Source organism: Lampetra fluviatilis, chromosome 31, assembly GCF_964198595.1.
Source record: "Lampetra fluviatilis chromosome 31, kcLamFluv1.1, whole genome shotgun sequence".
NCBI classification, from domain to species: Eukaryota; Metazoa; Chordata; class Hyperoartia; order Petromyzontiformes; family Petromyzontidae; genus Lampetra; species Lampetra fluviatilis.
Window position 1 is genome coordinate 1179630 of NC_136305.1, and position 26765 is coordinate 1206394.

At 46.1% G+C, this 26765-nt stretch overlaps 1 protein-coding gene across 4 annotated transcripts in view; it reads right to left on the bottom strand.

Annotated features, from left to right (window-relative positions):
* Positions 1–26765, bottom strand: part of LOC144943415 (fidgetin-like) — a 66395-nt gene that overhangs the window by 11394 nt on the left and 28236 nt on the right. For 3 of the 4 annotated variants that reach the window (XM_078870800.1, XM_078870802.1, XM_078870803.1), the window contains exon 2: positions 274–1386. In XM_078870800.1, the coding sequence (XP_078726926.1) occupies positions 274–1374 (1101 nt within the window). In that variant the 5' untranslated portion in view covers positions 1375–1386. Of the gene's footprint in view, positions 1–273; positions 1387–3528; positions 3649–26765 lie in introns of those variants that run through there. The other variant, XM_078870801.1, reaches the window with a different exon arrangement.

Genomic DNA, 26765 nt, shown 5'->3' on the forward strand with positions numbered 1-26765 from the left:
CGTGTTAGCCATAGCAGGGAATCAAACCCAGGTCACCGAGATCCTTGTGTAATGTGCTGACCACTTCATCCCTGTTCCACCCCAAAAGTCTTATCTGGTTATAAGTCGAGTATTACAGAAATACATTGCCTTGATTACATTGTAAATAACAATTGTGAATACTCTCTTGTGAATAACGCGCCTTTAAATCGCATGCACGGAACAGCCCAAGACGCTGTTGCATTCAGACCAGCGGCAGAGAAGGCGCTCCGTGCGCCGGCACCGCGTACACACCTGCATGGACGTGGGGCCGTCGGACGAGTGGTACAGCGGGCTGGGCGTGTCCCTCTGCTGTTGCTGCGGCTGCTGAGACCGGTAGCCTCCGTAATCCAGGTCCCCGTCGCGGCCCGGGTAGAAGGCTTTCCTCGTGCCGGGCTCCGACGCGAAGCTAGCCGTGTGGCCAGGGTACCCCGCGTAGCCGGGCCCGGCCGCGTGCGAAAAAATCCCAGGAGGCGGCGGCGGCGGTGGCGGCGGCGGGACGAAGGCCCCCGAGCCGGACTGGTGGTGGTGGTGATGGTGGTGGTGGTGCGGGTGCGGGTAGGCGACCCCCGCCGCCGCCTGCTGCGCCAGGTACGGCGACGGCGAGTAGCCGTACACGGGGCTGGGCATCGCGGCGTACGCCGGCACGGGCCCGCACTGCGGGTAGCCTGCCGGCGCGGAGAGGTAGCCGCCGTTGCTGCTGCCGCCACCACCGTTCGAGCCGTAGGCCGGCGCGTAGTCGCGCGCCGCCGCCGCCGCCGCAGCCGCCACGGCGGCGCTGCTCACCGGCACGGCGCTGCCGGCGGAGGGCGGAGGCGCCGGGCTCAGCCGCGACACGCCGCCCGACTGCGAGGCGTAGCCCGGCTGCTCCGCCAGCGAGCCCGGCGGAGCGTCCCCGCCGGAGGGCAGCGGCGTGCTGGACGTGCTCCGGATGAGGTCCGGCACGGCCGGGTTGATGGCGTAGATGCCCGACCAGGGCTGCTCGCCGGGCTCGGGCTTCTGCCCGTTGTTGGCGGCGCCGTCCGGGTAGCCGTCCATGCCGCCCACGGAGTACTTCTCGGCATAGCGCTTCAGCAGGTTGGAGGCGGTGAGTTCCGAGATGTCGTCGTTGGCCCACGAGTACGTCGAGTGACCGCGCTGCAGGTGCACCTGGTACGCTTCGGCCGCCGCGGCCGCAGCGGCCGCCGCGGCCGCCGCGGCGCTCTTGTGGCCAGGGAGCGGCACGCCCGACAGGTCCAACCGCTGTATGGGCGGCGGGTGCGGCGGCACCGCCACGGGCATCTGCACCGGAGGGGGCACGGCCGCCGCCTGCCAGGGGCTCAGGTGCTGGTGCGGATGCTCGGGTGTCCACTGCATCTTCTAAGGAACCTGGCGCGCACAGCAACACACGGCTCTTGAGGTTGTATTCATTAATGGTCGTCACCCTTATTCACGTAAACATTAACAAGGATGCCTGGGGTTGTGTGGCCATACTCTACCGCACTAGTCAGCGTAGAATGGTGAAGGGGATGGACCAGGACCGGTTTGGATAGCACTCACTGCTGACGTTAGCCGTGGCTGGGAATCTAATTCTGATCACCGCGTTCATAGCGCAGTACGCTAACCATTGCACCACCACTCCACCGTTTTCTGACCATTGCTGTCGACGATTAGTACGATATTGATTATATTGATAACGAGTCCATTCCACAATGGTAAAATATTGCTGTAATGAGAACCAAGTTGTTTATGAAGATGTGTTGTTTTAATACAAGAAGTTTAACAACCCTATGCATTTCTCATACAAACATTTTTACTCATTGAAGTCATAAAAGGTCAACCAACAAATCTAATTGTCCTATGACCTTCGGACTGTCATTCCAGCTCCAACGAGAGCACATTTGTCAATATTCTGTCACCTCTGTAGGAGTTTCACAGCCAGAAGCTTGCAACACAGATGTATATTTTGTGAACTTATATGCAGAGCTAACTCACGTTGTTTAGTGAAGAGCCCCGAAGCAATGCAATGCTGCACACGTAAGTGCACGTGTATATTTAGACACGAAGCAACAAAGACCAACAACGGAAGAAAATACAAACGTGAACCACTGCAAACAATTCATACGAACCAAAAACATAACAAGGGAATTAAAATGACAGAGGAAGGATTTACAGTTGAGTGAACGAACTGGCTTAAAAGGTCCTCACGAAACCTATCGGGTGGATTTCTCTCTCCTTGTCGTCTTGCAGCCACGGCGGGCGTGCGTTTGTGCGCTTCGCCTGATATTGCTATCAACGCGGCAGGCTCGATACGAAACAGACGCCGGCATGCCAAATTATACATTACGCGGGTCTCCGGTGTATTTGACACAATTTGAACACAATGACGAGCCCTGCGGCCAGGCTTTGCATTTAAATCACGCTCCCGTTTTTTTTACTTGGCACACACGCACGCGCGCCGACACAATGCCTTCCTTCGGCGGGGAAAATACCAAAAAAGCCTTAATGCTAGGAACATTTACATCTTCTTCATTCGCCAATGTCCTGGCGTCGCCAACGCTCAGCGTGCACTCTTCGCCGCATGTTTACGAGAGACCCTCGGGAATAGTTAATATGGTATTTAATGTCACGCGTAAACATGCAAGCTGTGTGCGCTGGAAACTTTGCATGCTCTGATCAGACAAGCATCTCATTAGGATGTGACCGAAGTGTCCATCCAACTCAGCCACCGAGAGGCTGGCATCTCTCGGAGACACTTACATATGTCACAGCATCTGGCGGCACAGAGCATGCGTGCTTCACCGTTTTCCAGCAATGTGCTAATGATGACAAGGGCTTTTTAATCAATGCAGCAGAAATAGTCCACGATGATTTGGCGTTACATTTTAAGGTACAATAAATAATAATTTACGGCCCTTTGTCCATCCGCTGCTGGATGAAGCCCCCCCCCCCCAAGCCATGTCGGTCATGGGGGTTGTTTGACCATACTTTGCCACGCTGGTCACTGTGGGTTGAAGGTGCGAGGTAAGAATCAGTTCAGATATCGCTCATTAATGAAGCAGCTTCCACAAAAATACCGCGCTGATTGCCGACTTTATCAAAAGCGCAATCAACGCCGGCGATGATTATTGAGCTTCATGGGTAAGGACAACGCATTGTCCAAGTGATAGCTATGTATATATAAGCCGTTGTCAAAACATTCTGAGAATATGGCTATAAAAGTAAAAACAATTAATCTTGTAATTTCAAGTCTTCAATATGTAGCTTTAATCAACATAAGCATAACATTTTGTTGGTGCAATATTTTCATCGAAACCTGAATCTCAAATATTTTCACTGCCCCGAATAAATGTAAATATTTAACATGTACATGTGGTCCTTGTAGACACTGTATTTCACATATGTATGTGAATACGTAAGAAAAACTAAAATCAAAGCCGTACGTTATGCATTCACGCATCAGTGCGCTGGCGCTGTACTCTACGTTTGGTTCTTAAACACAGCAGCTCTATGAAAAGCTGAAAAGCTCACCCGAAACACGCTCGTGTAGCGGGAATCCACACTCTTTCGTTAAGCCATTCGTTTCCAAGTCGTCGGACAGCAGCGGGAAACAGTGGGACACACGCGTGCGTCTTTTGATCAGCTCCATCAATTCCGCCACTTTGCATAAGGCATGCGTAAATAATGCCCACTTATGCCCCCCCCCCCCAGTTACACAATCGATTCCGTTTCATTCTCAAAGCCGGCGACGTACGTCAGCGTAACGGAACCCGCTCGTGCTACAAATTGCCTTGAATGCGCGAGGCACGGCCGCTGAAAGTGAACGCCTCCCCCCTTTGTAGATCAAACGGGCTACTCGCGGGAAAGGGTAGCCACGCGTGGACATCCGAGGGCCGCAACCGGAAGAGCAGGTTGAACTCTCCATTCACACCGACGGCCCCTTTTGATTCGTAATGAGCCGCTGTCACGTACTGCGAGTGTTAGCATTTTATATTGGATATACACGAGAGCTCTGGGAAATAGGTGCGGGGGGGGGGGGGAAACAAAGGCATGCGATTTCAAAGATGACACCTGGCACGGTAAATATAAAAGGTCCGTTGGCCGAAATGTCAGCTTTTTCAAACTTCAGCGTTTCACGAAACTCGATGTAACCTTTTAATAAGTCAGTGCGTCTTAAGAGTCCTGACAGCAGATATTGTCTTCAAATATCCACAGCCACGAGCCGGTGGACGTATCCAACGCTGCCAACGTTCAGGACTGGCGAACATTTCAATCACCCATTTACCCATCGCGTTACATTGTCAGGAAAACGCGAAGGAAAAAAAAGTCGCTTCTGTTATTTACTTAAAAGCCTTTTTTATGGGAATGTAAATATATTCACTTTACTGCGAGGGAACGAGACGAGTGATTATATTCTGTTGAAACCAACAGTTGTTCATAGTACGTGTGTGCAGATTACCACAGCAATCTAGGTCAGTTCAAGGACAATTGAGGTAGGCCATATACCTAAAAATAGATACGTGCTAATTGTTAAAAACGTAATTTAAATTAACAAGGACACATGCGTTATCCTATTAACGTATCAATATCCAGTAAAACTAACTGGCGGCAAACTTAAATGGTTATCTTTGCAATGTCTATGGATGGGGGGGAAAAATCCACAGCAATTAAACATTCTAATGACGATTCTATATAAGATGTATACAATAAAAAAACTGCAGAATTATCTCAACGGCTTTAATTATTCTCGACAGAATAAACCAGGCCCTCCAATTAATGCGATTTGAATACTGTCTCACAAACAATGGGCCGAGCGCTTTGACATGCAAATGACGGTCGCACTAGCAGCGGTGCCGGGTCGCCTGATTGAGGCCTCCCGCAGCAGGAGCCGAGAAATAAATTAACGCGCTCGCCTCTTTAAAATTCTGTCCCGGTTTTTTGGTTTTGTTTTACACGCGCAACTTGGCCGCTGGCTTTTGTTTCGCCGAAAGTGTATATTGTTCTTGCGGTTAACAATAACGTTTGGCGGTCTCTTTTGTTTCAGCGGAATTTTAATTTGCGCGAAGGCAAAGCGGTCGCGAGTACTGCAATGTAAAAGTTTGTAGAGTTGGCCCAGCTGATAGAGCTAAATCAGCCTAGCAGTGGTATGAAGGGACGCTAATCAGTGCCGGGCAAACGTGTGTTGTTGTTACACATTTACGTCTCAAATGAAATACTGGATAACAGCGGTAGAACTACAGGACAATTCATTCACTAATTGGGACGAAGTGCTTTAGAATCCTCATTTAAGACAATGAAAACCGGTTCAATTTGAATGTTTACATGATTACGTTTAAAAATTAAACAAAATTACTTTGGGCTTACAGCGGTTAAGATAGATACATTGCAAATACCCCTCGCCGCGAAGAACTTGCAATGGCAAGAACACTGCCGTTTATATGCTGGATGACCGCAGGGGAGTGTAGATTGTTGTTGTAAAGCAAGCATTAATACGGTCTATTATTCAATTATGCAATATTTTAGTAACACACTATCAATGTTTTTTTTCAGGATTAATAAAATGTGTCACATTTCAAAACATATTGTTCACACTTTGCACACGATAAAAATAAAAATTAGCTTTTTAAGCTATTTACATTAAATACATTTTTACACTCAAGTATGTTCAACCTAAAAATCGCGTAAATACGCAAACATTAGTACAAGTGCATTATGTAGGGTAAGACCCAGTTGACACACCAGACATGTGGTATATAAGAGACGGTGACAGGGCGCACACACACGCTCTAATATGTACGGAATATCAAGCAACACAGTACTCATTATAGACATGTACACATTAAAGCACTTGCCATACTGGGAAAGTGTGCAAAAGTGAAACAATCAAAAATGTAAAAAACCCATTTGTTTTAAGAAAGGTTGTCATGTGGCACGTTAATGCACTTGGGTTACGCATTTAAAAGCCTGTTGGGTCGGCAATCCAGCAAATTGGACGGATGCCGGATGGAGATTTCACAATTAATAAAGCCTTCCCCCCCCCTTTGTTGGTCTCGCCTCTCTGTTGGGCTCCTTTCAGCCCTTTCCAGCGCAGGGCCGCTCCTCCACAACGCGCAGCAGCAGCCTTTAGAGCGGCAGAGCACATCAAACACAAGTCGGAACTTCACTGCCTAAACTCTAAAGAATACAAACACGGCTCCGGCATTGAGACACTATTTGAGGAGGTCTCTTTATATGACCTATTTCAAAAGCGGCAGATCCCACAGGGCCACGCATAATACGCTCCGTACATCATACCGCCGCTTTTGGCCTCTTACGGACTATTAAGCACAGGGATGGCTTCCGCTATAACGTGTCGGCAAGAGTGACGGACCCCCCATTAGCTTCAAATGTCACTTTAACATTTATCGGCTGGATCTGATCAGACCAGCCCATAACAACTGTACAGGCAGCTTAACAGGCAATAACACGGGTCAAGACTGGCAGGAACTCGTGGCCAGCTAACATTCATTTGTTTAAAGCGCTCCAACTTCAAACAACGCAAACGCACGACAAGGGAAGAAAGCCTCACGGGCCTCTCTGCCAGACACGATGAGTTTGTTTGAGCAGTTACGTTGGGTAAACACGAGCCCTCCTGCATCACTTTCAAACGGTACAACCCTCACCTGCAAAGCAACACAACTGCCTTAACATATCCGAGACTGATCCACTGAGACGGGAGTTGGTTTTTCATGACACACCGCTCGCACACACATACAGGGCAACACATTAATAGAAATTCGCGTGGCTAATATGTTGTAGGGTAGATACAAGTACAGTAATTCTACTCAAAGGGGCCACAGGCAAGATTATATTTCGTAGCTGCTAAAAATGAACTGCAAACACACGTAATACAGGTTTTTGGGTTAGGTCGTGTAAGTATAAATGTGTCGTGACCCTCCACCACCCGACACAGCCAATTAGTAAGAAGGATTGTCGCGTAAACAAAACGCCATATAGTTACCACTTCAGCCCACCGGTGTGTTGGAGAATAAACCCACAACATTTACAATTTGAGTAGTGCCGTGACGTTTCGCTGGTAATTACATCATCGAGAATCATCGGGCGATTTGCCAGAATAGTGAAGCAATCCACCTGCATCCCCCGTCTTAAATAGAGCAGCAGCAGGACGACGTCATCACCAAAAAACCTTCATTACGAATAATATTGGTCGGCGAAAGCCTACGTGTTCAACTGAGCATGCACACACACATTAGGAGCGCATGCCCGCGAGTGTGTGTGTGTATATGTGCAGCATAAACGTCTTAAAGCGTTGACTTTACCATACACCTCGGGGTGACACTTTACAAATGTGATGGACACTGGACATTTTGTTTTGACGCCATCATTAAGGGCTGACCTCTCAATGTCACAGTGCTGCGATGTAATGTACTAATGGCAGTGGCTTCTGCTGCTGCTGCTGGCTGCTTGCAAAACCACCTGCTTATTTTCAGAAACCGCGCAGACTTTGCTCCCCCCCGCCCTGCGCCAAGCACCATTCCAGCAACCACTTAACAGCAATAAATTAAAAATGCCAATCTACACTTTGTAATTAAGGTATTTCATCAAGCACAATGGCTTTTATTGCCAGCAAGTAACCGTAACGATGCATTTAATTAATTTATCACGACAAAAATCAATTTTTACAGTCTCGGAATTAAATACACGGTGGGCGATGATGGGGGGGAGGAAGGAGAGGGGGGGGCAGTAGAAATTCGCACCGGCTGGTTGACGCGCAAGCCAAGCCTCTTCAGGAGGCGCGCACCTCAAGGTAAACTGTTTTTCTTGGGCTAAACGCAGAACAAAAGATCTGTGTCGCTGCATTATCTGTCAATGCGGTAATTACAGTTTGAACCAGCCGTCTTCGTGGGGTGCAGTCATTTATTACGTGCGTGCGTGTGTCGCGCCGCGGCCGCGGGTAGCAATCTTTGGGCTTGGCGGCGGCGGCCCGAGCTGGCAATTAGGGCCTGGGAGGACGCGCACAGCTAATTGGCGCGCCATTAGCGCGCCGCGGGCGAGCTCGTATCAATGGGCAAACACGGACGTCGACGTGGACCTGGGGAGCCGCGGGGTGGGGTAGAGGAGGAGGAGTGGGGGGGGACAAGACCGAGGGAGGAGGGGAAAAAAAACCCAAAGCTCCCCCCCAACAGCATTCCCGCACCCCCAGTATCGCTCGTCGCACAAAACGCAATGAAGCCACCAAGGCCCTCCTCAATGTCACCAATTGCAGTCATTAGCGACAGGAATTGTTTTCAGATCTATATGTTCCAGGGCGAGGCTGTGGGCTAAAATTATTCCGTGGCGTTTATTTGCTCCTCCACGGAGCTCAACGTCGAGGTGAAATAATGATAATGATGCGACAAATGCTGGTGATTTATGATTTTAAAAACCGCTATTAGGATTGCAATTGTGAGAAATGGGACACTTTCTCAAATCACTTTGCACATTTACCAAAATAGTTTTAAATTTACTTGCTTTATGAATCACGCATATGACTTTATTGAATAAATTTTACATATAAAAAAACGCCAAATGCATTTGCTATAAAACTAAGTTATTTACCACATTTGTATTTGTCTACTTAAACTCAACCTACACGTAAAAAGGTCTCCATGTTAAGCTAAAAGTGCATGCAATTAAGTAGCTGTGCACGATATTAAAACTCATTCGAATTTACATTAACTTAAAGGTTATCAATGTGCACGGAGCGAACGGTTGATAATATTCACGACTACATTTAAAATTACGCCTTATTCCTAACAAGTCTTGAATGACCTAAGATGCCGCGGCGTGGAGATAGTTTCATTTTACATGATCCCATGATCCATAGTCACACGCGAACAAGTATTAATGTTTAACGTGATCAATGGAACGTTTCCTCCTTTCGCACAAAAAGCAAGGGCCAAACCTGCGCCTTGGCGCAACAATAGCCCGGGCACGGCACACGCGAGGGGGCGGGCACAATGGGGGAAAAGTCATTAACGACTGCCGTAATGGATCTCGGGCAGGGAAACAAGCCATTAGTACAAAGTCAGCTAAACCTGAGGCCTGTTAAAATCAATAGTACGGCGTGAAGGGCTGAACCGAGAAAGTGCACATGGGGATGCATGACGGTGCACAGACAGCACCTGAATGTCAACACTGAGAGATAATAATTTTTTTTGGACTGCGTGGGATGCCGAAGGGTGATTAAGGCTACTCAAATTGCTCGACGCATGATGAAAAAAAAACACGCTTTGAGGATCTGCGAAAGGGACTTAGCTGACCTTCAAATCAGCGCATCGGGATTTGCTTCAGCGCGCGAGCTGGGTAACGCAGAAAGTTCGCGTAGAAGATGGAGCGCGCCGCAGATGGCCGCACATTCCGAGCCGTGCTTCTTTTGGGAGCGGTGATGGCCGACACTCGTTGATGTTGTCCTGCAGATCAATTAATTACAGGTACAAGATGTGGTGGTAGTCAATCCGTTGAAAATTAAATTGGTGAAAATTTCAACTCAATCAGCCTTGAACCAGACAAAAACACTCCAGCACATAAACATTCCTCAGCACTCTGAGATTGGCATGGACAACGATAATAATCGACTGACGTAAAATAGACAAATATGATGAGCGGCAAATGTGTGGCCATAATTAAAACGCGCACACAGAAAACGCTACAATGAACTGCTACAAAGTATCACGAGAAGGTTACAAAGCAATCAGGTGGCTAATGTAAATACAATAACGGCAATACATCCATTTGGGGCTCATCAGCGTCAGCGGCAAAGCACAGAAATTCACAAATGCCAAATTACAGTAAATTAAAGTGCTATAATGTACTCACAAATATTCTGTAAATACAGCACAAGAGTCCAATCGCTCGAACCGCAATGGTCCGTGAAGCACTCATCCTGCTGTAGAAATAACAAACGCAGGTTTGCAAGCTCTATGCCGCAATAAATCGACACGTTTTTCAAATATCGAAAAACGGATACAGTTATGAGTGCGCAAGCCATCAGAGCGTTGGCACTGTTTTGCAGTTGGCCAGACAGTTTCGTATATGTGTGTGTCTTCAAGGACGCGTCTTTAAACCTTGAACAGGTTTAATATTGCAGTAAGTGGAAAACATATACCACATAAGCCAAGCAAATCATGAATACCGTCCCCTTTCATAGCCCGTCATTCCTGTTTTGAGGGCTAGATTTCCAAATACATTGTCACAGCCTTGGGTTTGAATACTTGCTAAAAACCCACAATGCTCCCTGCAGACATACAGCATGCATTGATTACAACACATTGCTTTGAATACGATGACAAATGCAATTCCAATGGATTCCATATTCCACTAAGCTGTGGCCCTCAAAAGTATACATCCAAGGTCTGAGAAAAATGTTTACAATAATGGCTTTATTTATTTATCTACTAAATAAAACCGCACAACATACATTGCCGTACAATTTGTGCTTAGTTTGCCACGAAGATATTTGTCACCAATAGTCACATTGTTGCCATTTGTGCATTCATGTTGCTCCTTCAATGAGCCACAACACCATTCGTTATTGCACGAATAGCCTTCAGCACCTTTCATCCATTTCAATCTTGGTTACACATTTAACTGTTGTCAAGAAGGAAAGTGTGTCATCAAATGTAAGGCAATTAGAAACAATCATCCAATAAGATATTGGTCTTGCGTAAAGATTTTTTAACAAAAATAAAATGTCTGCATTCACATCCACAGTAATGACAGCTCTCTTCCTTGGCACGGACTGCTGATTTGTAAAGAATCTTGAACTATTGAAAGAGGCCTCTCCATAGGTGCAGACCCCGTCAGAAGATGGTCCACTGAGGGAGGCTCAGAAAGTGTCGGAGCAGTCACCACCCCCTTGTAGTCGTTGGCTAAGCACAGGCCTAAAGCATCAGTGGCCAGCAACAATCAGCGCTGTTCAAGCTGTAATAGATCAGAGCTCACACGTTTCTTGAATTGATCAACGTTATACGAGTTTGGGAACGAATTTCAAAACGGAACGGTGCGAGGGATGAAGCGGAAGAAGTGGTGTGACCTGCAGTGTGGTGGGCTGTGGTTGAACACAGTCCATCTGCTAGACAGAGTCCTCAATACGGGTCAAGAAATCAACGAGTCAAGTTCTCGAAGACACTAGCCATGGTAATTGCGATAAAAGCGTGATATAGTGAGGCGACTGATCGCTGGTGAGCGAGTGACGGGAGGAGCACTGTCTCTCTTTGCAGGAGCTGGCACTGCAGGAGGAAGTCACTGGAACACAATACACGTCCCAACAACACTCCATTACTCCTTGCAGAGTGTGCACTAGCCCCTTGAATCTGTGAATTTATTTTAAAAAGACTTGGACCTCCAAGAACAAATTCGTAGGCGTTTATGATAACTCAAGAAATGTGGCTCACATTGTAACAATAACACACTGAACAATTGAAAGATGACATGAAACCGAATGGAAATTTCCTTCAATAGTGTAAAGCCACTTCTTAATGAGAAATTGTCTGGAACCTCAGTAAACAATTTGAAAGACCTTACGTACTAGCTTGATTGATCGTGTCAAACCTATGAGAGGGCCAATGCACGATAAGCGGTCAGGGTTCAACGTGGCAGCAGAGACAATAATTTTTCACGCTTTAGCTGTTGACACCCACGACATCTGTAAGCACTCCATGCCATGTGCCAGTGGCATAGACTCAAGACAGGGATGACTCAATTGAAATATTGGATAATTACAGCTGGACTATCCAATGATTTAAGTAAAAAAAAACTCGTATTCATTGAAAGGAAAAGCATATGATCTACGATATTTCAAGCAACTCCCTTTCTTCATAGCATACAAATAGAGAGAAGAGCGACATGGAGTGGATTAGAGTTGGAGACTGCACTTTAGACCATGCGAGCCCTGATATAAATTAAAGAAATAAAAAGTTTCCTCATGAACATTTTTGTTATTGGCACATACATAGTTACCTATTGGCATATAAGCACTTGAGTTGGGCACCACTGCCACCAAACAATATGTTCGAGGATTTATGGAATCGATTAACGGTTTCTCACTCGACTAAATTGGATAACAACACGAAATTGTGAAACAAGTCGTCACCTCTGTTCCCACATGTGCCACTGGACGGGAGGCTATGGGCAGGCCTAGATAGCGTCATCGGCGTCATCAGCGGCGCTGCACTGCCTGCTGGGTAGGGGGTTACCCGCAGGATGTGGGCGCGGATGCCATTTTTAAAGGGGCCCCGAGTAATCGACCACAAAAAAGCAGTCCCATTTACAATTCTTAATTAATTGACTTAATCGACTATAATTGTCCCAGCCCTACTTACAATATAGCCAACGGCACCACTATTCTTGCAAACGCCGCTTGGGCCGAAGCCAGAGGGGGTCTAGGCGGTAATGCCTGATGAATGTGTTTGCAGGCGTCGATGCGGCTGCTTTACAAATGTCCGTTATTGGCACTTTACACACATTAGCGCACGACGCTCCCAACGCCTTTGTCGAATGAGTCTTTATTGGTCCCGGCAGGGTTTTTGCTGCAAGGGTGTAAGAGTGATCGAGAGAGTCTTTTATCCAGCTCCCTAACTGGATCGTGAAGGCCAGTCTTCCCTTGTATTGCTCTCCCCATAGGATGAAAAATGTGTTTCCGAAGCCCTCCAAAGAAGCTGTCTCTTGAAGGTATAACAGGATAGTCCTTGCTACACGGAGCGCAAGCAGTTGATTTTATTTGTCATTTGCAAAAGGTGGGTGGCACAAGCCTGGTAGATGGAAATCCTGTTGTTAGTTCTCATCGTAGGTGCACGAGGGATGTGTGGCTTATTGTATTTTATTTCTCATTCTGAAAACTGCCCACTTATGACAGCCTACCTCCTCAGATTACGGTGTTAAAACATACATTTAAAGTACCATAAGAAAAACTCCCTACATGGACAAACCAAAACAGATTTCATATAATGAACCCAATTGACAGTGCCATGACCTCTTGGAGGCCACAAGGAACATCTGGTTTGCATATATAAACACCGAGCAAAACAACGCTTAACTATTTACATCACGATGGTACCCAGGTCTCTCGTTTAAAAAGAAAAAACATCGCAGCGAGATTGCACAAGCATAGATCGAGGGAAAATATTCATTGCGACAGACATTTGTACAGAAATTGCCAGTCTTGCAAGGGCACATACTTAACATATTCATTTAACGTAACCCAACATATATACATGGCAGGATGGCTAAAATGACAACACATGTGCCTCTCAGCAAACAGTACCAGTTTGATTCCAAACTCGGGCACCTTTCTGTTTGGGGTTTGCATGTTGTCCCTCTGTTCGGCGTCGAATTCTTCTCAGTTCTCAGGTTTCCTTTCATAGCTAAAAGAACCGTACAATGTAGCTGGTATTGGCCAAACACCCCAATGCTGAAAACGTACCTGCAAATGACCGAAGTGGGATTGACACGTAGCAACATCGCCCCATTCTGCGATGGACCCTCCTGAAAAAAAGCCTTGAGACTCGGTGAGGCTTCCCAGGGTAAACGAGTGTAAATAAAATAAAGTAACAGCTGCGGCTCAACCAGCTCTGCTCCTCTTCCTCATGCAAACGCTCGGACGGAACTTTTCCCGCGGCCGTGCACTCACCACTGGCGCGGTTAGCGCTTACTGCTGCAAATCCCAATTGGCATCCCAGGCTTCTCGACAGATCAATACAAGCCTAAACTATAATCCCTATTTGTGTTACACGAGGACGGCAGCCACATCTGTCTGTTGAAGATGTCCTTGTGTACTGTTTTGTGCGTATAGCCGCAACAACTTCTACTAAATACTGGAAGCACTATTTGACATCGCAGCGGGAAATTAATTGCTTACGTGCCGTTTTTGTTCATATATAGTCAGAAAAAAAAGTGTATTTATTCACCGTGAGCCGCTTCAGCAAAGTTAATTTGGGTACATTTAATTTCCATAGTATATTAAACCTTGTTCCCAATTAAATACAAAAAAACCTCCATTAGCAACGATCGCATGGTCTTGTATGGAAGCTATTAACATTTGATGAACACGCTCATAGGACGTTACAACATGATTGGTTCACAGGTCCGAGAACGAGACCACTAACACCGCCGTAACAAACCGTGCAAATTAATATACGCGGTGAAGTCACATTATTAGCAGTGGCTTCTCTAATTATACGGCTTCGTCTTGCCACCGAGTCCCGAGGAGAAGTAGAATTTTACGAGAGCCAAAATGACGGTGCAGCATCAATAATTCACTGTAAGTATATCCATCTGTGAACACCGTTCAATCTATCCCCTACGATTAAAAATATATTGCTGCCGAAATGTTCCATCTATGTTAGTCCTGAAAATACATATTTAAGCAGCGCCATTTTCTCGTTGGGAAGAAAACACCGCCGTACGTTTAAAGGCAACAAATGTACACCAGCAGGAATGATGTACCCATAAAGAGACCAAGTTAAGACATCACAAAAAATACAAGAGCAGACACATGACATCCACAGGCTTACACTTCCGCACAGGTTAAACTGGCAGTAAGAAGTCTGCTTTACAGAGGGTAAAACAACGCTCGTAAACGAGGCAGAGGGGAAATGTTTTCTGAAATATGCAACACTGTAACATTACACGCAACTATATTGAGGACACGTTAACCTTGCAGTGGAAGCCCTGCTCCGTAAATTCAATCACCTGTCCATGACGTCGCTCATGAGAACAATGGTGACTGGGTTTCTGGTTAAGGCCAGGCAGCGTAGTGGGTTGCCTTCTTGGCTAAAGGCAGCCACGCCGCCATCTACTTAGACGCAGGTAAGATCCGCACAAGACAAATGTCTGCTGCTTATTTTTTTTGGTGCAAGACGGACATTTATTGGGAAAACTAAAAACTCCTTTCGTTGCGATTCACGACCTACAAAAATTTAACGTGGATACAGCAACATCTCGTTCGAATGAAGAACGCCGTTAACGACGGTGCCTCCTCTTTACCAAGAACGCACCTGCACGAAAGCACCCTCCTGTGTTGATGTCGACCTATGCACATCGATTGCGTTGTTAGCAACCCCGCGTAAAACATTCGCACTCGCTGGTAAAAAAAAAATCTTCCTTTGCTTTTGCCAATATACTATACAGTACACTGTGTAATATACAGGACACTCAACAATGTATTATACATTACTGTGCTCTACAATGAACTGTAGTGTGCACATGTACTTGGGTGTGTGTAATGTTTTAATTTCGCATTTGTCGAGGAGACCTGTACAACTGCAAATGTACACGTCCGCAGTGATGCGTTAGTGCTCTTGTGCATATCTTCGAAGGTGCAGTTCAAATTGCCATTCAACCTGTTCGAGTGAACACCCCTGATAAGAGTGGTGAACTTTCTTCCAGGTCCACGAGTGGTTGGTTATATAACGAGGTAGTATTTACTAAGCTCGGTCACGACAACATTCGAACTCGAGTAGATCACTGGTCGATCAGCAACGACAAGTAAACACTTACAAGGAGCCAATATTCACAGAATAATAATTTAGGGCATGAAAGAAAAACACACAATTAACATGCAAAAAATGGGGAGAGAAAAGTAGATTTATAAACACTCTTTGGGTCTTTCGGTAAAGTCACGTAGACAGAAAAATAATGAAATAATAAAAAATCACGACGTTTCGATCGCAACACATGCAATCGTCTTCAGGTGAAAAAATACAACCTCAGCATTCCGCCTGCTGTATTTTTTCACCCGAAGACGATTGCTTGTGTTGCGATCGAAACGTCGTGATTTTTTAAATTATTTTTCTTCTAAGTGACTTTACCGAAAGACCCAAAGAGTATGAATTCCTGCAGTCACGAAAGCTTTAAGTCAAGGTTTATTCATAAACTCTACTTTGGAAAGCACAGCTCTCCTTTATATTTATTAAAAAAATTGTTTAGCTACGGCAAGGCTTACCTTCGCCTTCAAATGTGCTAACAGAGACCACATTTAAACACAGGAAAACGCTCTCTTTCCCAGCCGGCAATTGAAAATTTTAATTCTGGCCAATTTAGAAAGAGCTATGCCAACACGTGCTCTGCACACGCAGGGCCTCGTGACCAGGCTGGCTGTCTCAGTTTGACCTTTCACAAGCGTTAACGGTTGCGAGGCAGCACAAGAAATAGAAAATAGAAAAAAAAATCCTGTGTGTGTGTGTTAGGAGAGAGTATGGCGGTGGTATAGTGGTAAGCGCATCGTGCTCCGGATAACATGGTTATCTGAACCGGTCCTGGGACACTCCTAGGTCGACTTGGCCTGAAAATAAGTGCCTGCTGAGATGTTTAAATGTCAGATATTGGGAGACAAAGGTGGCCGGGCGTGGGGAGAGTCACATTAGGCCCTTCGTGGGCAGTGCCAGCACTTGCCCTGACAGCATGTTGGCCATACAGGGCATGTTTGTACTCTTTGAGAGGTGATCCAGTGGTTCGTGCAATTGTTGAATCAAATTGTGAGCCCTGAATTATAACGGATCATTAAATTTCAAGGGGCGTGACTCATTATGTGGCATATCATAGCTATCAAGTGTGCAAGTGTGGAAACTGCACTCAGGCCCATGGGCAGACAGGCCCACGTGCCAAGGCTACAAAAAAAGGGGAAAAATTGGGACAGGGTACCCCCATTTTATTCGGTGCACCAAGGCACGTGCCATGGATTATATGCCTCCTAAATAAGCGCAAGTTGGCTTTGCAAAACCTCCCTTCAACTCAAGCACAACTAAATGCAACGTGCCGTTAAATATTCAGCCATTACATCATTCAAATATAGAAACGTACAACAAATGGTTGTTTATACTTTAAAAGTAAAACTTGTTAACCCCTTTAGAATACAAGCAGGTCTTTCTTGCAACAGACGTTTGTATCAATGGGCTCTCACCTGACAGATGGCAGCTAAAGCCAAGGCGCAAATTTAAAAGTAGAGCGACCTCGTGGGCGGTTTTATTTCACCGTCCTCGTTGTTGTCACCGCGTGCCACCCTAGAAGGCACTGCTACTTCTTTTCAATTGTTGACTAATGTCAATGGTACCCGACTTGGAAAGCGTTATCCGTGTGCCTTTTTTTGGAGGTGAATGTAAAAGAGACCTTCAGGTATGCGCAGATCATTTGGAGGCATTTCCTCAAGCATTCTGAAGCTTGTAGGACAATCAAATATAATTCTGTTGTATAAACATATACACTTAACAAGGCAAAGACCCCGCCTATAGCCTTAACAGACTTGTTGAAGGCCGGCACGGCACACGAGGCGGTGGGTGGTGAGAGCACCACGCCCGGCTGCCTTTATCTCCCGAGTGGCAATGTTTACACACCGCACCAGGTACTCATTTGAGGCTGAGTCGACCTTAGGGGAGGCCCAGGACAGGTTCGAATATTTGTCACCGATGTTGGCCGTGAGCGGGAATCGGGTCACCGGGTTCGTAGTGCAGCACACTAACCAATGTACGTGTATATACACTACAATTTGGATGTATACATACACACGGTATTACCTAAATGTAACAATATCCTAAAGATGGTGTACACAGGCCAAAGCAAAACAGGATCATCTCGAGCCTGGACAGGGGAAGAGAATCGACAGCACGGATGGTTGAGGAAGCGAGTTGTAGACAATCGGGGAAACAGAGTGATCAACCCGACACTAAAATGCCTTTTACTTACCCAACAAAATCAAAAACTAATTCTAAGGAGGGTCCCATGAACAGCAAGTGGGAGGAAACCACAACCCCCTGAATAAACCCACATTAATGAGGGGTAACATCAAAGCTCCACACAGTTTGATTCGATAATATAATCCATTGCTATAGATCTCATCTCCAGGACACCTCTCAGCCAAAGTCTACACCTGAGTAGTCACAAAGTCTCCCATAACCCTCGTAAAGTATTAACTGGTCTCTACCCTTGCTTAGCTTCTGAGATTCTGATAAGATCAGGCGCATTGATGGTGATTTTGTGACAAAATTTCATGTGGGTTTCAGCGGGTTAGACTATGTACACACTGGGCTACGCAGAGCTGCAAAAATGGACTTTGGACTGAACAGTACAAATTTTAAACACATGCCGCTGTTTTCGGGGCGCTGACAGGCGAGTACTCGTGTCGTGGTGGGGGAATCGGTTGGTGTGGTGTGGGGAGGGTCGGGGAGGGTCGGGGAGGGTCGGGGAGGGTGGGGGATGGTGGTGGTGGTGGTGACCCTTCCTCCACGACCGCAGCACAATATATGTAAAGTATTATTTGACCACCCCTCGCGTGGGCAACAGCGTGCGAATCGCCGTGACACACCGGCGGCGCTCGCCAATGCACCGTGGGGCTACGGTTTTCACATTCATTCTTTTACGCTCGCACACAACTACAAGCACAATGAACAGTCTTAACAAGTGTGTCGGGCACGGGCTGAAAATACTTTACAGGGGCCATCGTTAACGCCGTCACTTTCGGCAGTAACAGTCCCCATGTGTGCGTGCATACGAGCGCGAGCTGTCACTGGCGCGTCGGTAGCACTTATAAGCACGAGCATTTCGCGTAACGACACTGCTTCTTGCGAAGCATTAAAAAAGGGTCATTATCCGTAACGTTGCCTTTCTACACGTTTTCACTGCACGGCCGTAACGTGCGCACCTACAGACACTAGAGCGTGCATCTACGGACACGGGGACGACCAACCACTTACAAATACTGAATGACAACTGTGAGCTTCTCCTGTGGGCACAACAGCAGAGAAACCCGTAGACATGTGAAGCCAGCGACAAGCGTGCGCACACAAACACAGCCACTGCATTGTGCGAGAAGCGTTGCCTTTTGGCACGCATCTTATTGGCCATGCTTATAGCCACCAGCACAATAACGACCCCAAACATTCTTCAAAACTCCGCAGGGGGGTATTAGAATCCGATGTACAAAAAGTTTTGTCCCCTTCGTGTGTTTTTATTTCGAAATTTTATTTACCCCATGTGACCCCTCATCAACGTGGCACATTCCGAGTTAAAAACCCAAACCAGTTCGGTCAGGCCACACCGAAACCTTGTGGAATTACGGAATTACACGAGACGTGCGACGTGCAGTGTTTACGTTGGAGCGTACCATTCGGAGCGCGGGGCTGACACGCCGTTGAATGGAACCATCTGCTGCTCGAGACTAAACACGCGACACGGGAGAAGCGCGTAGGGGACGCAGGCGCAGCTTTGTGGCACGCGCGGTGCCCCACACCGATTGTCTCCCTGCTGCCCTGCCAAGGCACGGGATGCATCAAAACGTTTAAATAAGCCGGCTGGCCATCGGCATGCGCCGCCAACCACGACGGTGCTGTACCGGCAAGCCACCGTTTACCGTTCATTGCGTGCTGCGCACAAATGCTGTGTGGACGTTGAGGCTTGCTCCATGACATACGTGGGGGCCTGCTCTTCACTAAATTAACACGCACGTATTAAGTATTAACCGTCATACAGAGATACTTTATATTTTATGCATTTATTTTGATTTAATAAAACGCACCTTACTCTCGCCCCGACACGAGCCGTATATATTAATATTTGCACGTGGTATGGCTGATGGTGATGAAATATGTAAACACAAAATATCATGTTTTAACAGTACATCTTCATTACCTCTCTATCCACAGTGAAAGGAAACAACTAAATTATTTTCCCAGATTACATTTACCAGAGAGTATGGTGTTATGTCAATATCTTTCTAACAACGTACAACGCTAAAGACAAATATGTGGTCACATGTTTATAAAATACACGGGCGGTTAACCAATGATGTCAAAATTAAGCCTTGACATTTCACATCACCCGTCGAGGCGCTTCTTTCGTAAATGAACATCAGATTCACAATTTTAGCTCAGAAACCACCACAGCTGAAAAAGCCGATGGTGAAATTGACTTCTTTGGTTGCCACAAATTTGGAGCAGGAAATGAAACACCACCAAGATGACAGCTGGACCAGAAAAAAATGCTCTTTGGGGCGGCACTCGATACGCCGAAGGAGACAACGGCACATTGTGATTGGCCCAAAGGGGTGAGGTTTGCTTTTGAGTCAGAGGGCTCACGATTGGCCACGAGCATTTCCACCGACGTGTGTTTCGTTGCAGTGGGTTAGCGCACTCTGATATGATCCTGGTGACCTAAGTTTGATTCCTGGCCACAAATTACATCAGTGGTGAGTGATATCTCATTCAATCCGGCTCCCCCTCCCCCTTCAGTAGCCCGCACTGCGAAGCGTTGTAAAGTATGGGGGGGGGGGAACCCCATGACTGATACGGCGTGCAGAGGCCTTCATCTAGCAGTGGACTGAAAAAGGAATGTTAATTATTTTCGATTACGTGATGTTGCTCATTAATTCCTGCTCTGAATGCCTATTCCCTGAACTGGGATAAATAGACCAATCACTGCTGCGAGAATGTTTGGTGAACAAGATAGTGGTCAATATTTATTCCACCCATGTGCCAATGTTTACTAAACAGCTTTTCTGCTTCTCAGGCTAAGTTATACCGCTGCATTTTAATGCAAAAGCATGTTAAATGAGTGCTTAATATGCATCTGTTTAATGGTTCTTTTAAAAACAACAGACTATGAGATGTATTAATCTCAAAAAAATGTTGTCAAACAACATCCCCACGGCCGGTGCACTTCAAAAGCCCCCACGGACACACTGGAAATTAAAGGCGTATTAAACGGTACGTTGGCCTCCAGTTATGACAAGCCGTGGATTTTTTTCTCTCTCTTCCTGGGCCCCATCAATCCCGATCACCCGCCTTGGCATCTGCATTATTTAGGACGGGCAGTTTTACCTCCTCGGCAGTCCCGGATGACTTGCCTAAAAATAAAATAAAAATGCTACCACCAGGCTGCGCCAAGTGTGTTGATTATCTTGACACTGTAAAAAAACACAAGCCAGTGAATTGTAAACGGTGGCTGTACTCCATTGAAACCTCAACAGTTCTAGCTCATAGGAAGGGAGGTCAGAGCAGCCACAGTGCATGCGCACTGCGTATTTTATATTTTATACACCGTATTCACCCGCCCCCGACGTCATACAGCTATCTATGCATAGCTACAATTGCAGAAAAAGCAGGGCACAAATGGGCATAACCCTTGTAAATTGGGCACCAGACTTTACACGATCAATAAATCAATTGACGGTTAGAAAACTATGGCAATCTTGAAAATTACAAGCAATCTGGGGCCATACCTGTGTAAACGCTTCTCTATAGTATGAAAATTCATCTTACAGAGAGGGGCAGGAGTAGCTTGGGTACTGGTGTTCAAACAGCCCATTCTGGGGACCATTCACAAACCCATTCACTGTCATGCATCGGTTTGGAGCTGTGATCCTGGTTAAGCATGGAAGGATCAACTACACACAAATACGGCTCATGAATGGCAGAGTAAATGGAAGTTGTTGTCCTATGGATAGACTGGTTTCTGCCAAAGGGAAATTCCAGCACTGGTTCAGCACTGCCAAAGGAGTGGAGCACCACCCAACGCAATTCTCAGCAAATGGGGACTGACCCTCAGGAACAAGGCACTCTCTTGTTTACAAACGGCCACGTCGCCATGGGCACGGTCCTTTAAGGTCGGAAAGGAGAAAGTAAAATTCAGACAAATCCATTCATTCAGGTGTCCAAATGACAAGGCAGCAGCCGTAGCATATTCGAGCACACAGCCCTGATGTCTTTGTGTGAAAAATACCCGAAAAATCACAGCGGTCTATACCACCCTAATCATCCCGACGTTGTTAGGACGCAAAGGTTTTGCCAGGACGCAGTGTTTTGAGAAGCTGGGCACTGAACAGCATGCGAGGCGAGCATCTGCAAGCGTGTAGCGCTGCATGGTAGGTTCAAGAGTGTGCTGAGCTAACTCGCCGAGCTAAGATATAGACCGCTCGGCTTGTCTCGCGGTGGGCCTTCTGACCTCGCCCATCTGGCAGCACATACGAGCACTAAGCAATTATTTCTGGGTTTTTTTTTCCACCCGCCGGTTATTTATTAATTTACATGTGAAAACAGCCAAATAAAGGGTCGCATCCTGTCAGTATCCAAGTTGTCTTAAACAAAAATAAGTAATAAAGTGAGAGAATAACAGTGCGCGTTTAGGGTAACACACAATTTTGAAAAACATCGGGAAACTAATTTGATACCAACCACCGCCACCGCCCCCCCCCACCCAAACAGAGCGCAATGCTCATGCATTTAGCGGCATCAGCACGGCGTGCGGATTCCTCCGCGCCAGGCAGACAGGACGAGCGCGACAAAGAGGTGAGAATGCGAGCGAGCGGGTGGGCGGGTGGGCGGGAGAAGCACGCATGGAGGAGGTGCACAGACAGAGACAGCGGGATGTGAAGACAAGGGAAAGAAAGCAGGTCGTCGTCAAATAGGGATTGGGGCAGCAGTAGCAAGTGAACAGCCCCACCAGCCTGAAACACGCTACACCGAACCAAGATGAAAAAGCAACGCGCAGCTTGCCAAGCAGGTCACAGTGTAGCCAAACTCAGGCTCTTGAAACAAAAACCTGCTAACATTTTACCCAAGAGTTTTTATACGTCTATCGGTGTATATGGTGTGTACTGTGCGCGTCTGTGTGTGTGTATATATATGTAAAGGTCAAATTTTATACCCTCACTGACACATGAAATGGAACGATTTATAAGGAACTAATGTTTCAGGTAGTGGTGCTTCATCACAATAATTTGTCACTTGTTCAGCAAATGTGGCGCGTAAGATCCAGATGTAGTAAAAAAAAACATTTTTTTCCAGAAATATACCTTTCACCTACACAAACAGAAAGCAACATTTCTAATAAAGAGCCTTTGTATGGACTCCGCAAAAGCCTATCTGTACCTTCCAAAAAATTATTTTTCTGCCTTCAAATTTCAATGATTGTTCTTTATTTTCGGACTACATATTTGATGAAAGTGTTTGCAAACAAACTATTAAAACCACACACATATACTCGTGCCTATGATTTCATTCTTCAATGGAGTCGCCCACAGCATCAATGCAATCACTATTTTTTCTGCAGCAAATCAATACCCTTCCAGAAAAATTCACCCGGTTGCCCCTCAAACCACATCTCTACAGAGTCTTTCACAAATCGGGTACCACGGAGGTGAGACGTGAGGTTTCGGAACAGAAAATCATCACGTAGGACAAGGGTCTGGGCTGCAGTGTGTACGTACAGTATATACGTGGGAAGTCGGAATGTTTTGAGCATAATATTCTTGGAAGAAATATAAGTGGCTTTGTCATGCCAGCCCAATGTTCGGTTTATGTTAAAGCTCCTGGTTTTAATCAACACTTACACCAACGGGGGCAGGAAGGCTCCTGTAATTCCCAGTACTGAAAGTAGGTTGCTGACTTATTTTGCGGAGTTTAAGCGATCTTCTCTCGAAGGCGTAGGATTTCTCCAGGCACTCCAATTTCCGTCCACATGTAAAACAACATTAATCCCAGGCTTGCCCTGAATAAGCGACTTCTGGTTTCAACGTGCTCTTAATAATTCATATCCCTTTGTTAAAACACTGCTGGATGAAGAACCCATCATGCCTTTCAGTCATGGAGATTGTTCGACCATACTTCACCACTCTGGTCAGTGTGGAATTGTGAAGGATTGCAAGGGGAGGGTGGGCCCAAGACCTATTCAGGTGTCACTCACCATGCATGTTAGCTATGGCCGGGAACACGGATCATAGGTTTCATAGTGCATTGCGCTAACCACTAAGCCACCACTCCATCCCAATGGGCCATACCGTGGTTATAAAGGTTACCTAAGGCTATCTATTAAACCACGCAAGAGCAATACAAAAACATTTAGTAGGTTCACTCTGTTTTCACTGAAATCTTATTTACTCATGAGTTAAGAAGACATTTATCAAAAGTGTTGCAATTTTTATTCTGGCTGTGTAAGTCAATGGACACTTTTTACGATCGTATTCACTGAACTTTCTGACCAGTCCTCATTAAAACAGAGGGTGTGCGTATATTAATTTCTTTCAGCTCTCTGTTGTAACGTTAGCACGCTAACACAAGGTGCCCTTGCCAGGACCTACTTACGATACATCCAAGGAGACAAAAAAAGACCCCCACAAGCCCCGCAACACTATATATCTACGGTGCTACCCGGCCACGTAAACAAACAACAGCTCTCTCCGCATGACGTCCACCGCCGAGGAGCAGTGAGCGCCGGCCACCTGCTCTGGGCCGCGGCCAGCGGAAAGTGCATGTGATGAGGCCCACCGACGTAATTAGTCATTCCAAACCTATTAACCTGCAAGGGCTAAAGGAGGACACTTGCTCCTACCTGCGCATCACCAAATGCGAGACCACTGGCCACGACCAAGATATCTAACGAGTCCTGTCTCATACTCGAGATTGGGTGGCGAGAAAATGGGCAAACGGTGGGAAATAAAAAATATTGGTTGTTGGTTGCCAAGTAAGTCAGTAACTTTGACTTCATTTGAAGCCAAGTGAGAGCAGAATGTCTGAACCATGACTATATATCCCCTCCGAACCCCCCTCAGCAACCCACACGGAATTGCATGAAGTAAGGTCAACTTAGCCTCATCATCGATATGGCATTAGAAGGCCTTCATCCAGCAGTGGCGTGACATTTTTAAAAATATTATTTTCAGATGTTCTAAGAATCCAATGAGACTATACTAAATGGACACGTATAGTAATGTATGGACAATGTATACGTATTGCTAACAATGACATCCAAATTTAGGATGTAAATTTGAACACTTTATTAACAAAACATTTTTTTGAACCTATTTACTTTGCCCGTGGGGGGGGGGGGGAAAGATAATAAAACACAGTACAAGTCCATTTCTATCCATTTGTCTGGAAAAAAATCGCGAATAAAGACACGAACATTAAAAACACAGCATCGGCTTCCATTCTATGCAGGCAGACAACAGAGCGTTTGAGAATTTCCCCCTGCGAGCAAAGACTCCCAGAGACTTTCCAGCGCAACTTACGCGAGCCGAAACAAAGTTCGGATTTTTCTTAAGTTTGCACAAGCCAGGCTCGCTATGTCATTGGCCTTTAGTGCGTGGGCGATCTAGCCGGGCTCGGCTGGAAGTCCGGCAAAAAAAAAAATTGTCAGTGTGCATGCGCACACACACGCGCATGTGTGCGCGCACGGGCGCAATTTTGCAGTGTCCTCACACTGTCGCATCAAGAGGCAGAGCGCGTGCGTGCACATGCGTGCGGGGCAAGCGCGCCGAGCCGCCTCAGAGGATAATTAATGCGAGAAGCCGATCAGTAATGAAGTAGTGCTGAATCGCCGTGGCGAGATAATTAAGCCAGGCGCTCTCCTGGCGAAGTTTCAGTAATTTATCGCTGACATTCGCTGCATTGATAGGTCAATTTAAAAGACGCGCACGCATTAGACAACGGGCAGGCGAGCGTGAAGAAAATTGAAGCAATCTCCCTACCACGCAATAATAAAATTACTGTACTGTGTAAACGTAATGAAACGGCAATATGCCAGGACAGCAGACGTGAAGGGTGCAGCAAATTGCCTGTGGAAAATAACAGCCCTCCATCAAGATATGCTCTCGTTTGGAGAAGAGGGTGGGGGGGTTCAGGGCTAGGAGGTGGTTGGGGGGGGAATAAAATCCAAATTGTGGTGGCCGCTGCTAATGGACTGTCCTGTTACCGGTGGTTTTCTAATTTAATCCAATCCGCAGGAGACAAAACAGCCTACGGGAGAATCTGCCTGTTTGGCTGCACGGGAGAGGTTTTCCTGTGCGTACATTTCAGCGGGCCGTCGAGATATCATTACAGAGACGGGGAAGGTGGCAGGCTTGAATTCGAGTCGGCTGGCAGATTATTTGCCGTAATAATATACATACGCGTAATGGATAGGATTCTCAATAGGACGCATTACTCCTTCTGGGCTGCGTAACGTTGTTATCACTTGTGCCGAATCTCGTTTAAAGGTAGCGTTCTGAGGGCAGCGCAGGCTTGTGAGGCAGGCTGGAGACTAAGAATGGAAGTGACTTTTCCCTGAATCTGACTGAACTGTCAAGTATGAGATTTAAAAAAATCTTAAACAAACTTTTAATACGGATGGGGATTTGGGCACCATTGCTTTCTTGGATATTAAAAGACGTACTTGTTATAATCCTTCTTAAATCATCGCACAAATGTCAGAAAGTAATGTCAAAAAATAATTTTCTAAATTCTCTGCCAAGAACCACGATGAGCTTTATTTAAGGAAATGTTTTAACGAAATATAGTTTGTTGAATTATAAGCCTAATGAGCTATTACTTTTTACGGAGTACATTTACATTTCAAAACATTCTCAGCTACAACGTAGGTCTGGTGCTAGATTTTGCACGATTTCAATTTTACTTTACAAAAAATTCGAAAATGAGAACTTTTTTTCTTCGAATGGGCATATCACACTGATATAACAACCCATATACATTACACTAGAAGAAACATGATACTGCCGTGGTTATTTGTCAATTGTGTTGAATGGCATGTTTTGCCATTTACAATTGTTGTTTTATGTTTATTTTACTTTTTACCATAACGTGGGTTTTGTTCATCCATGCTCGGGTTTCTGTAAACAATTTATTTCCAAAAGTTACACGCTGTTTTAAGCCACACGCTTATATACAAACATACCACGTTTCTAAAAAAACTGAACAATGTTGCATGAGCATGCGCATTTCGTTTAGCCACGCATTTGAAAATGTGAA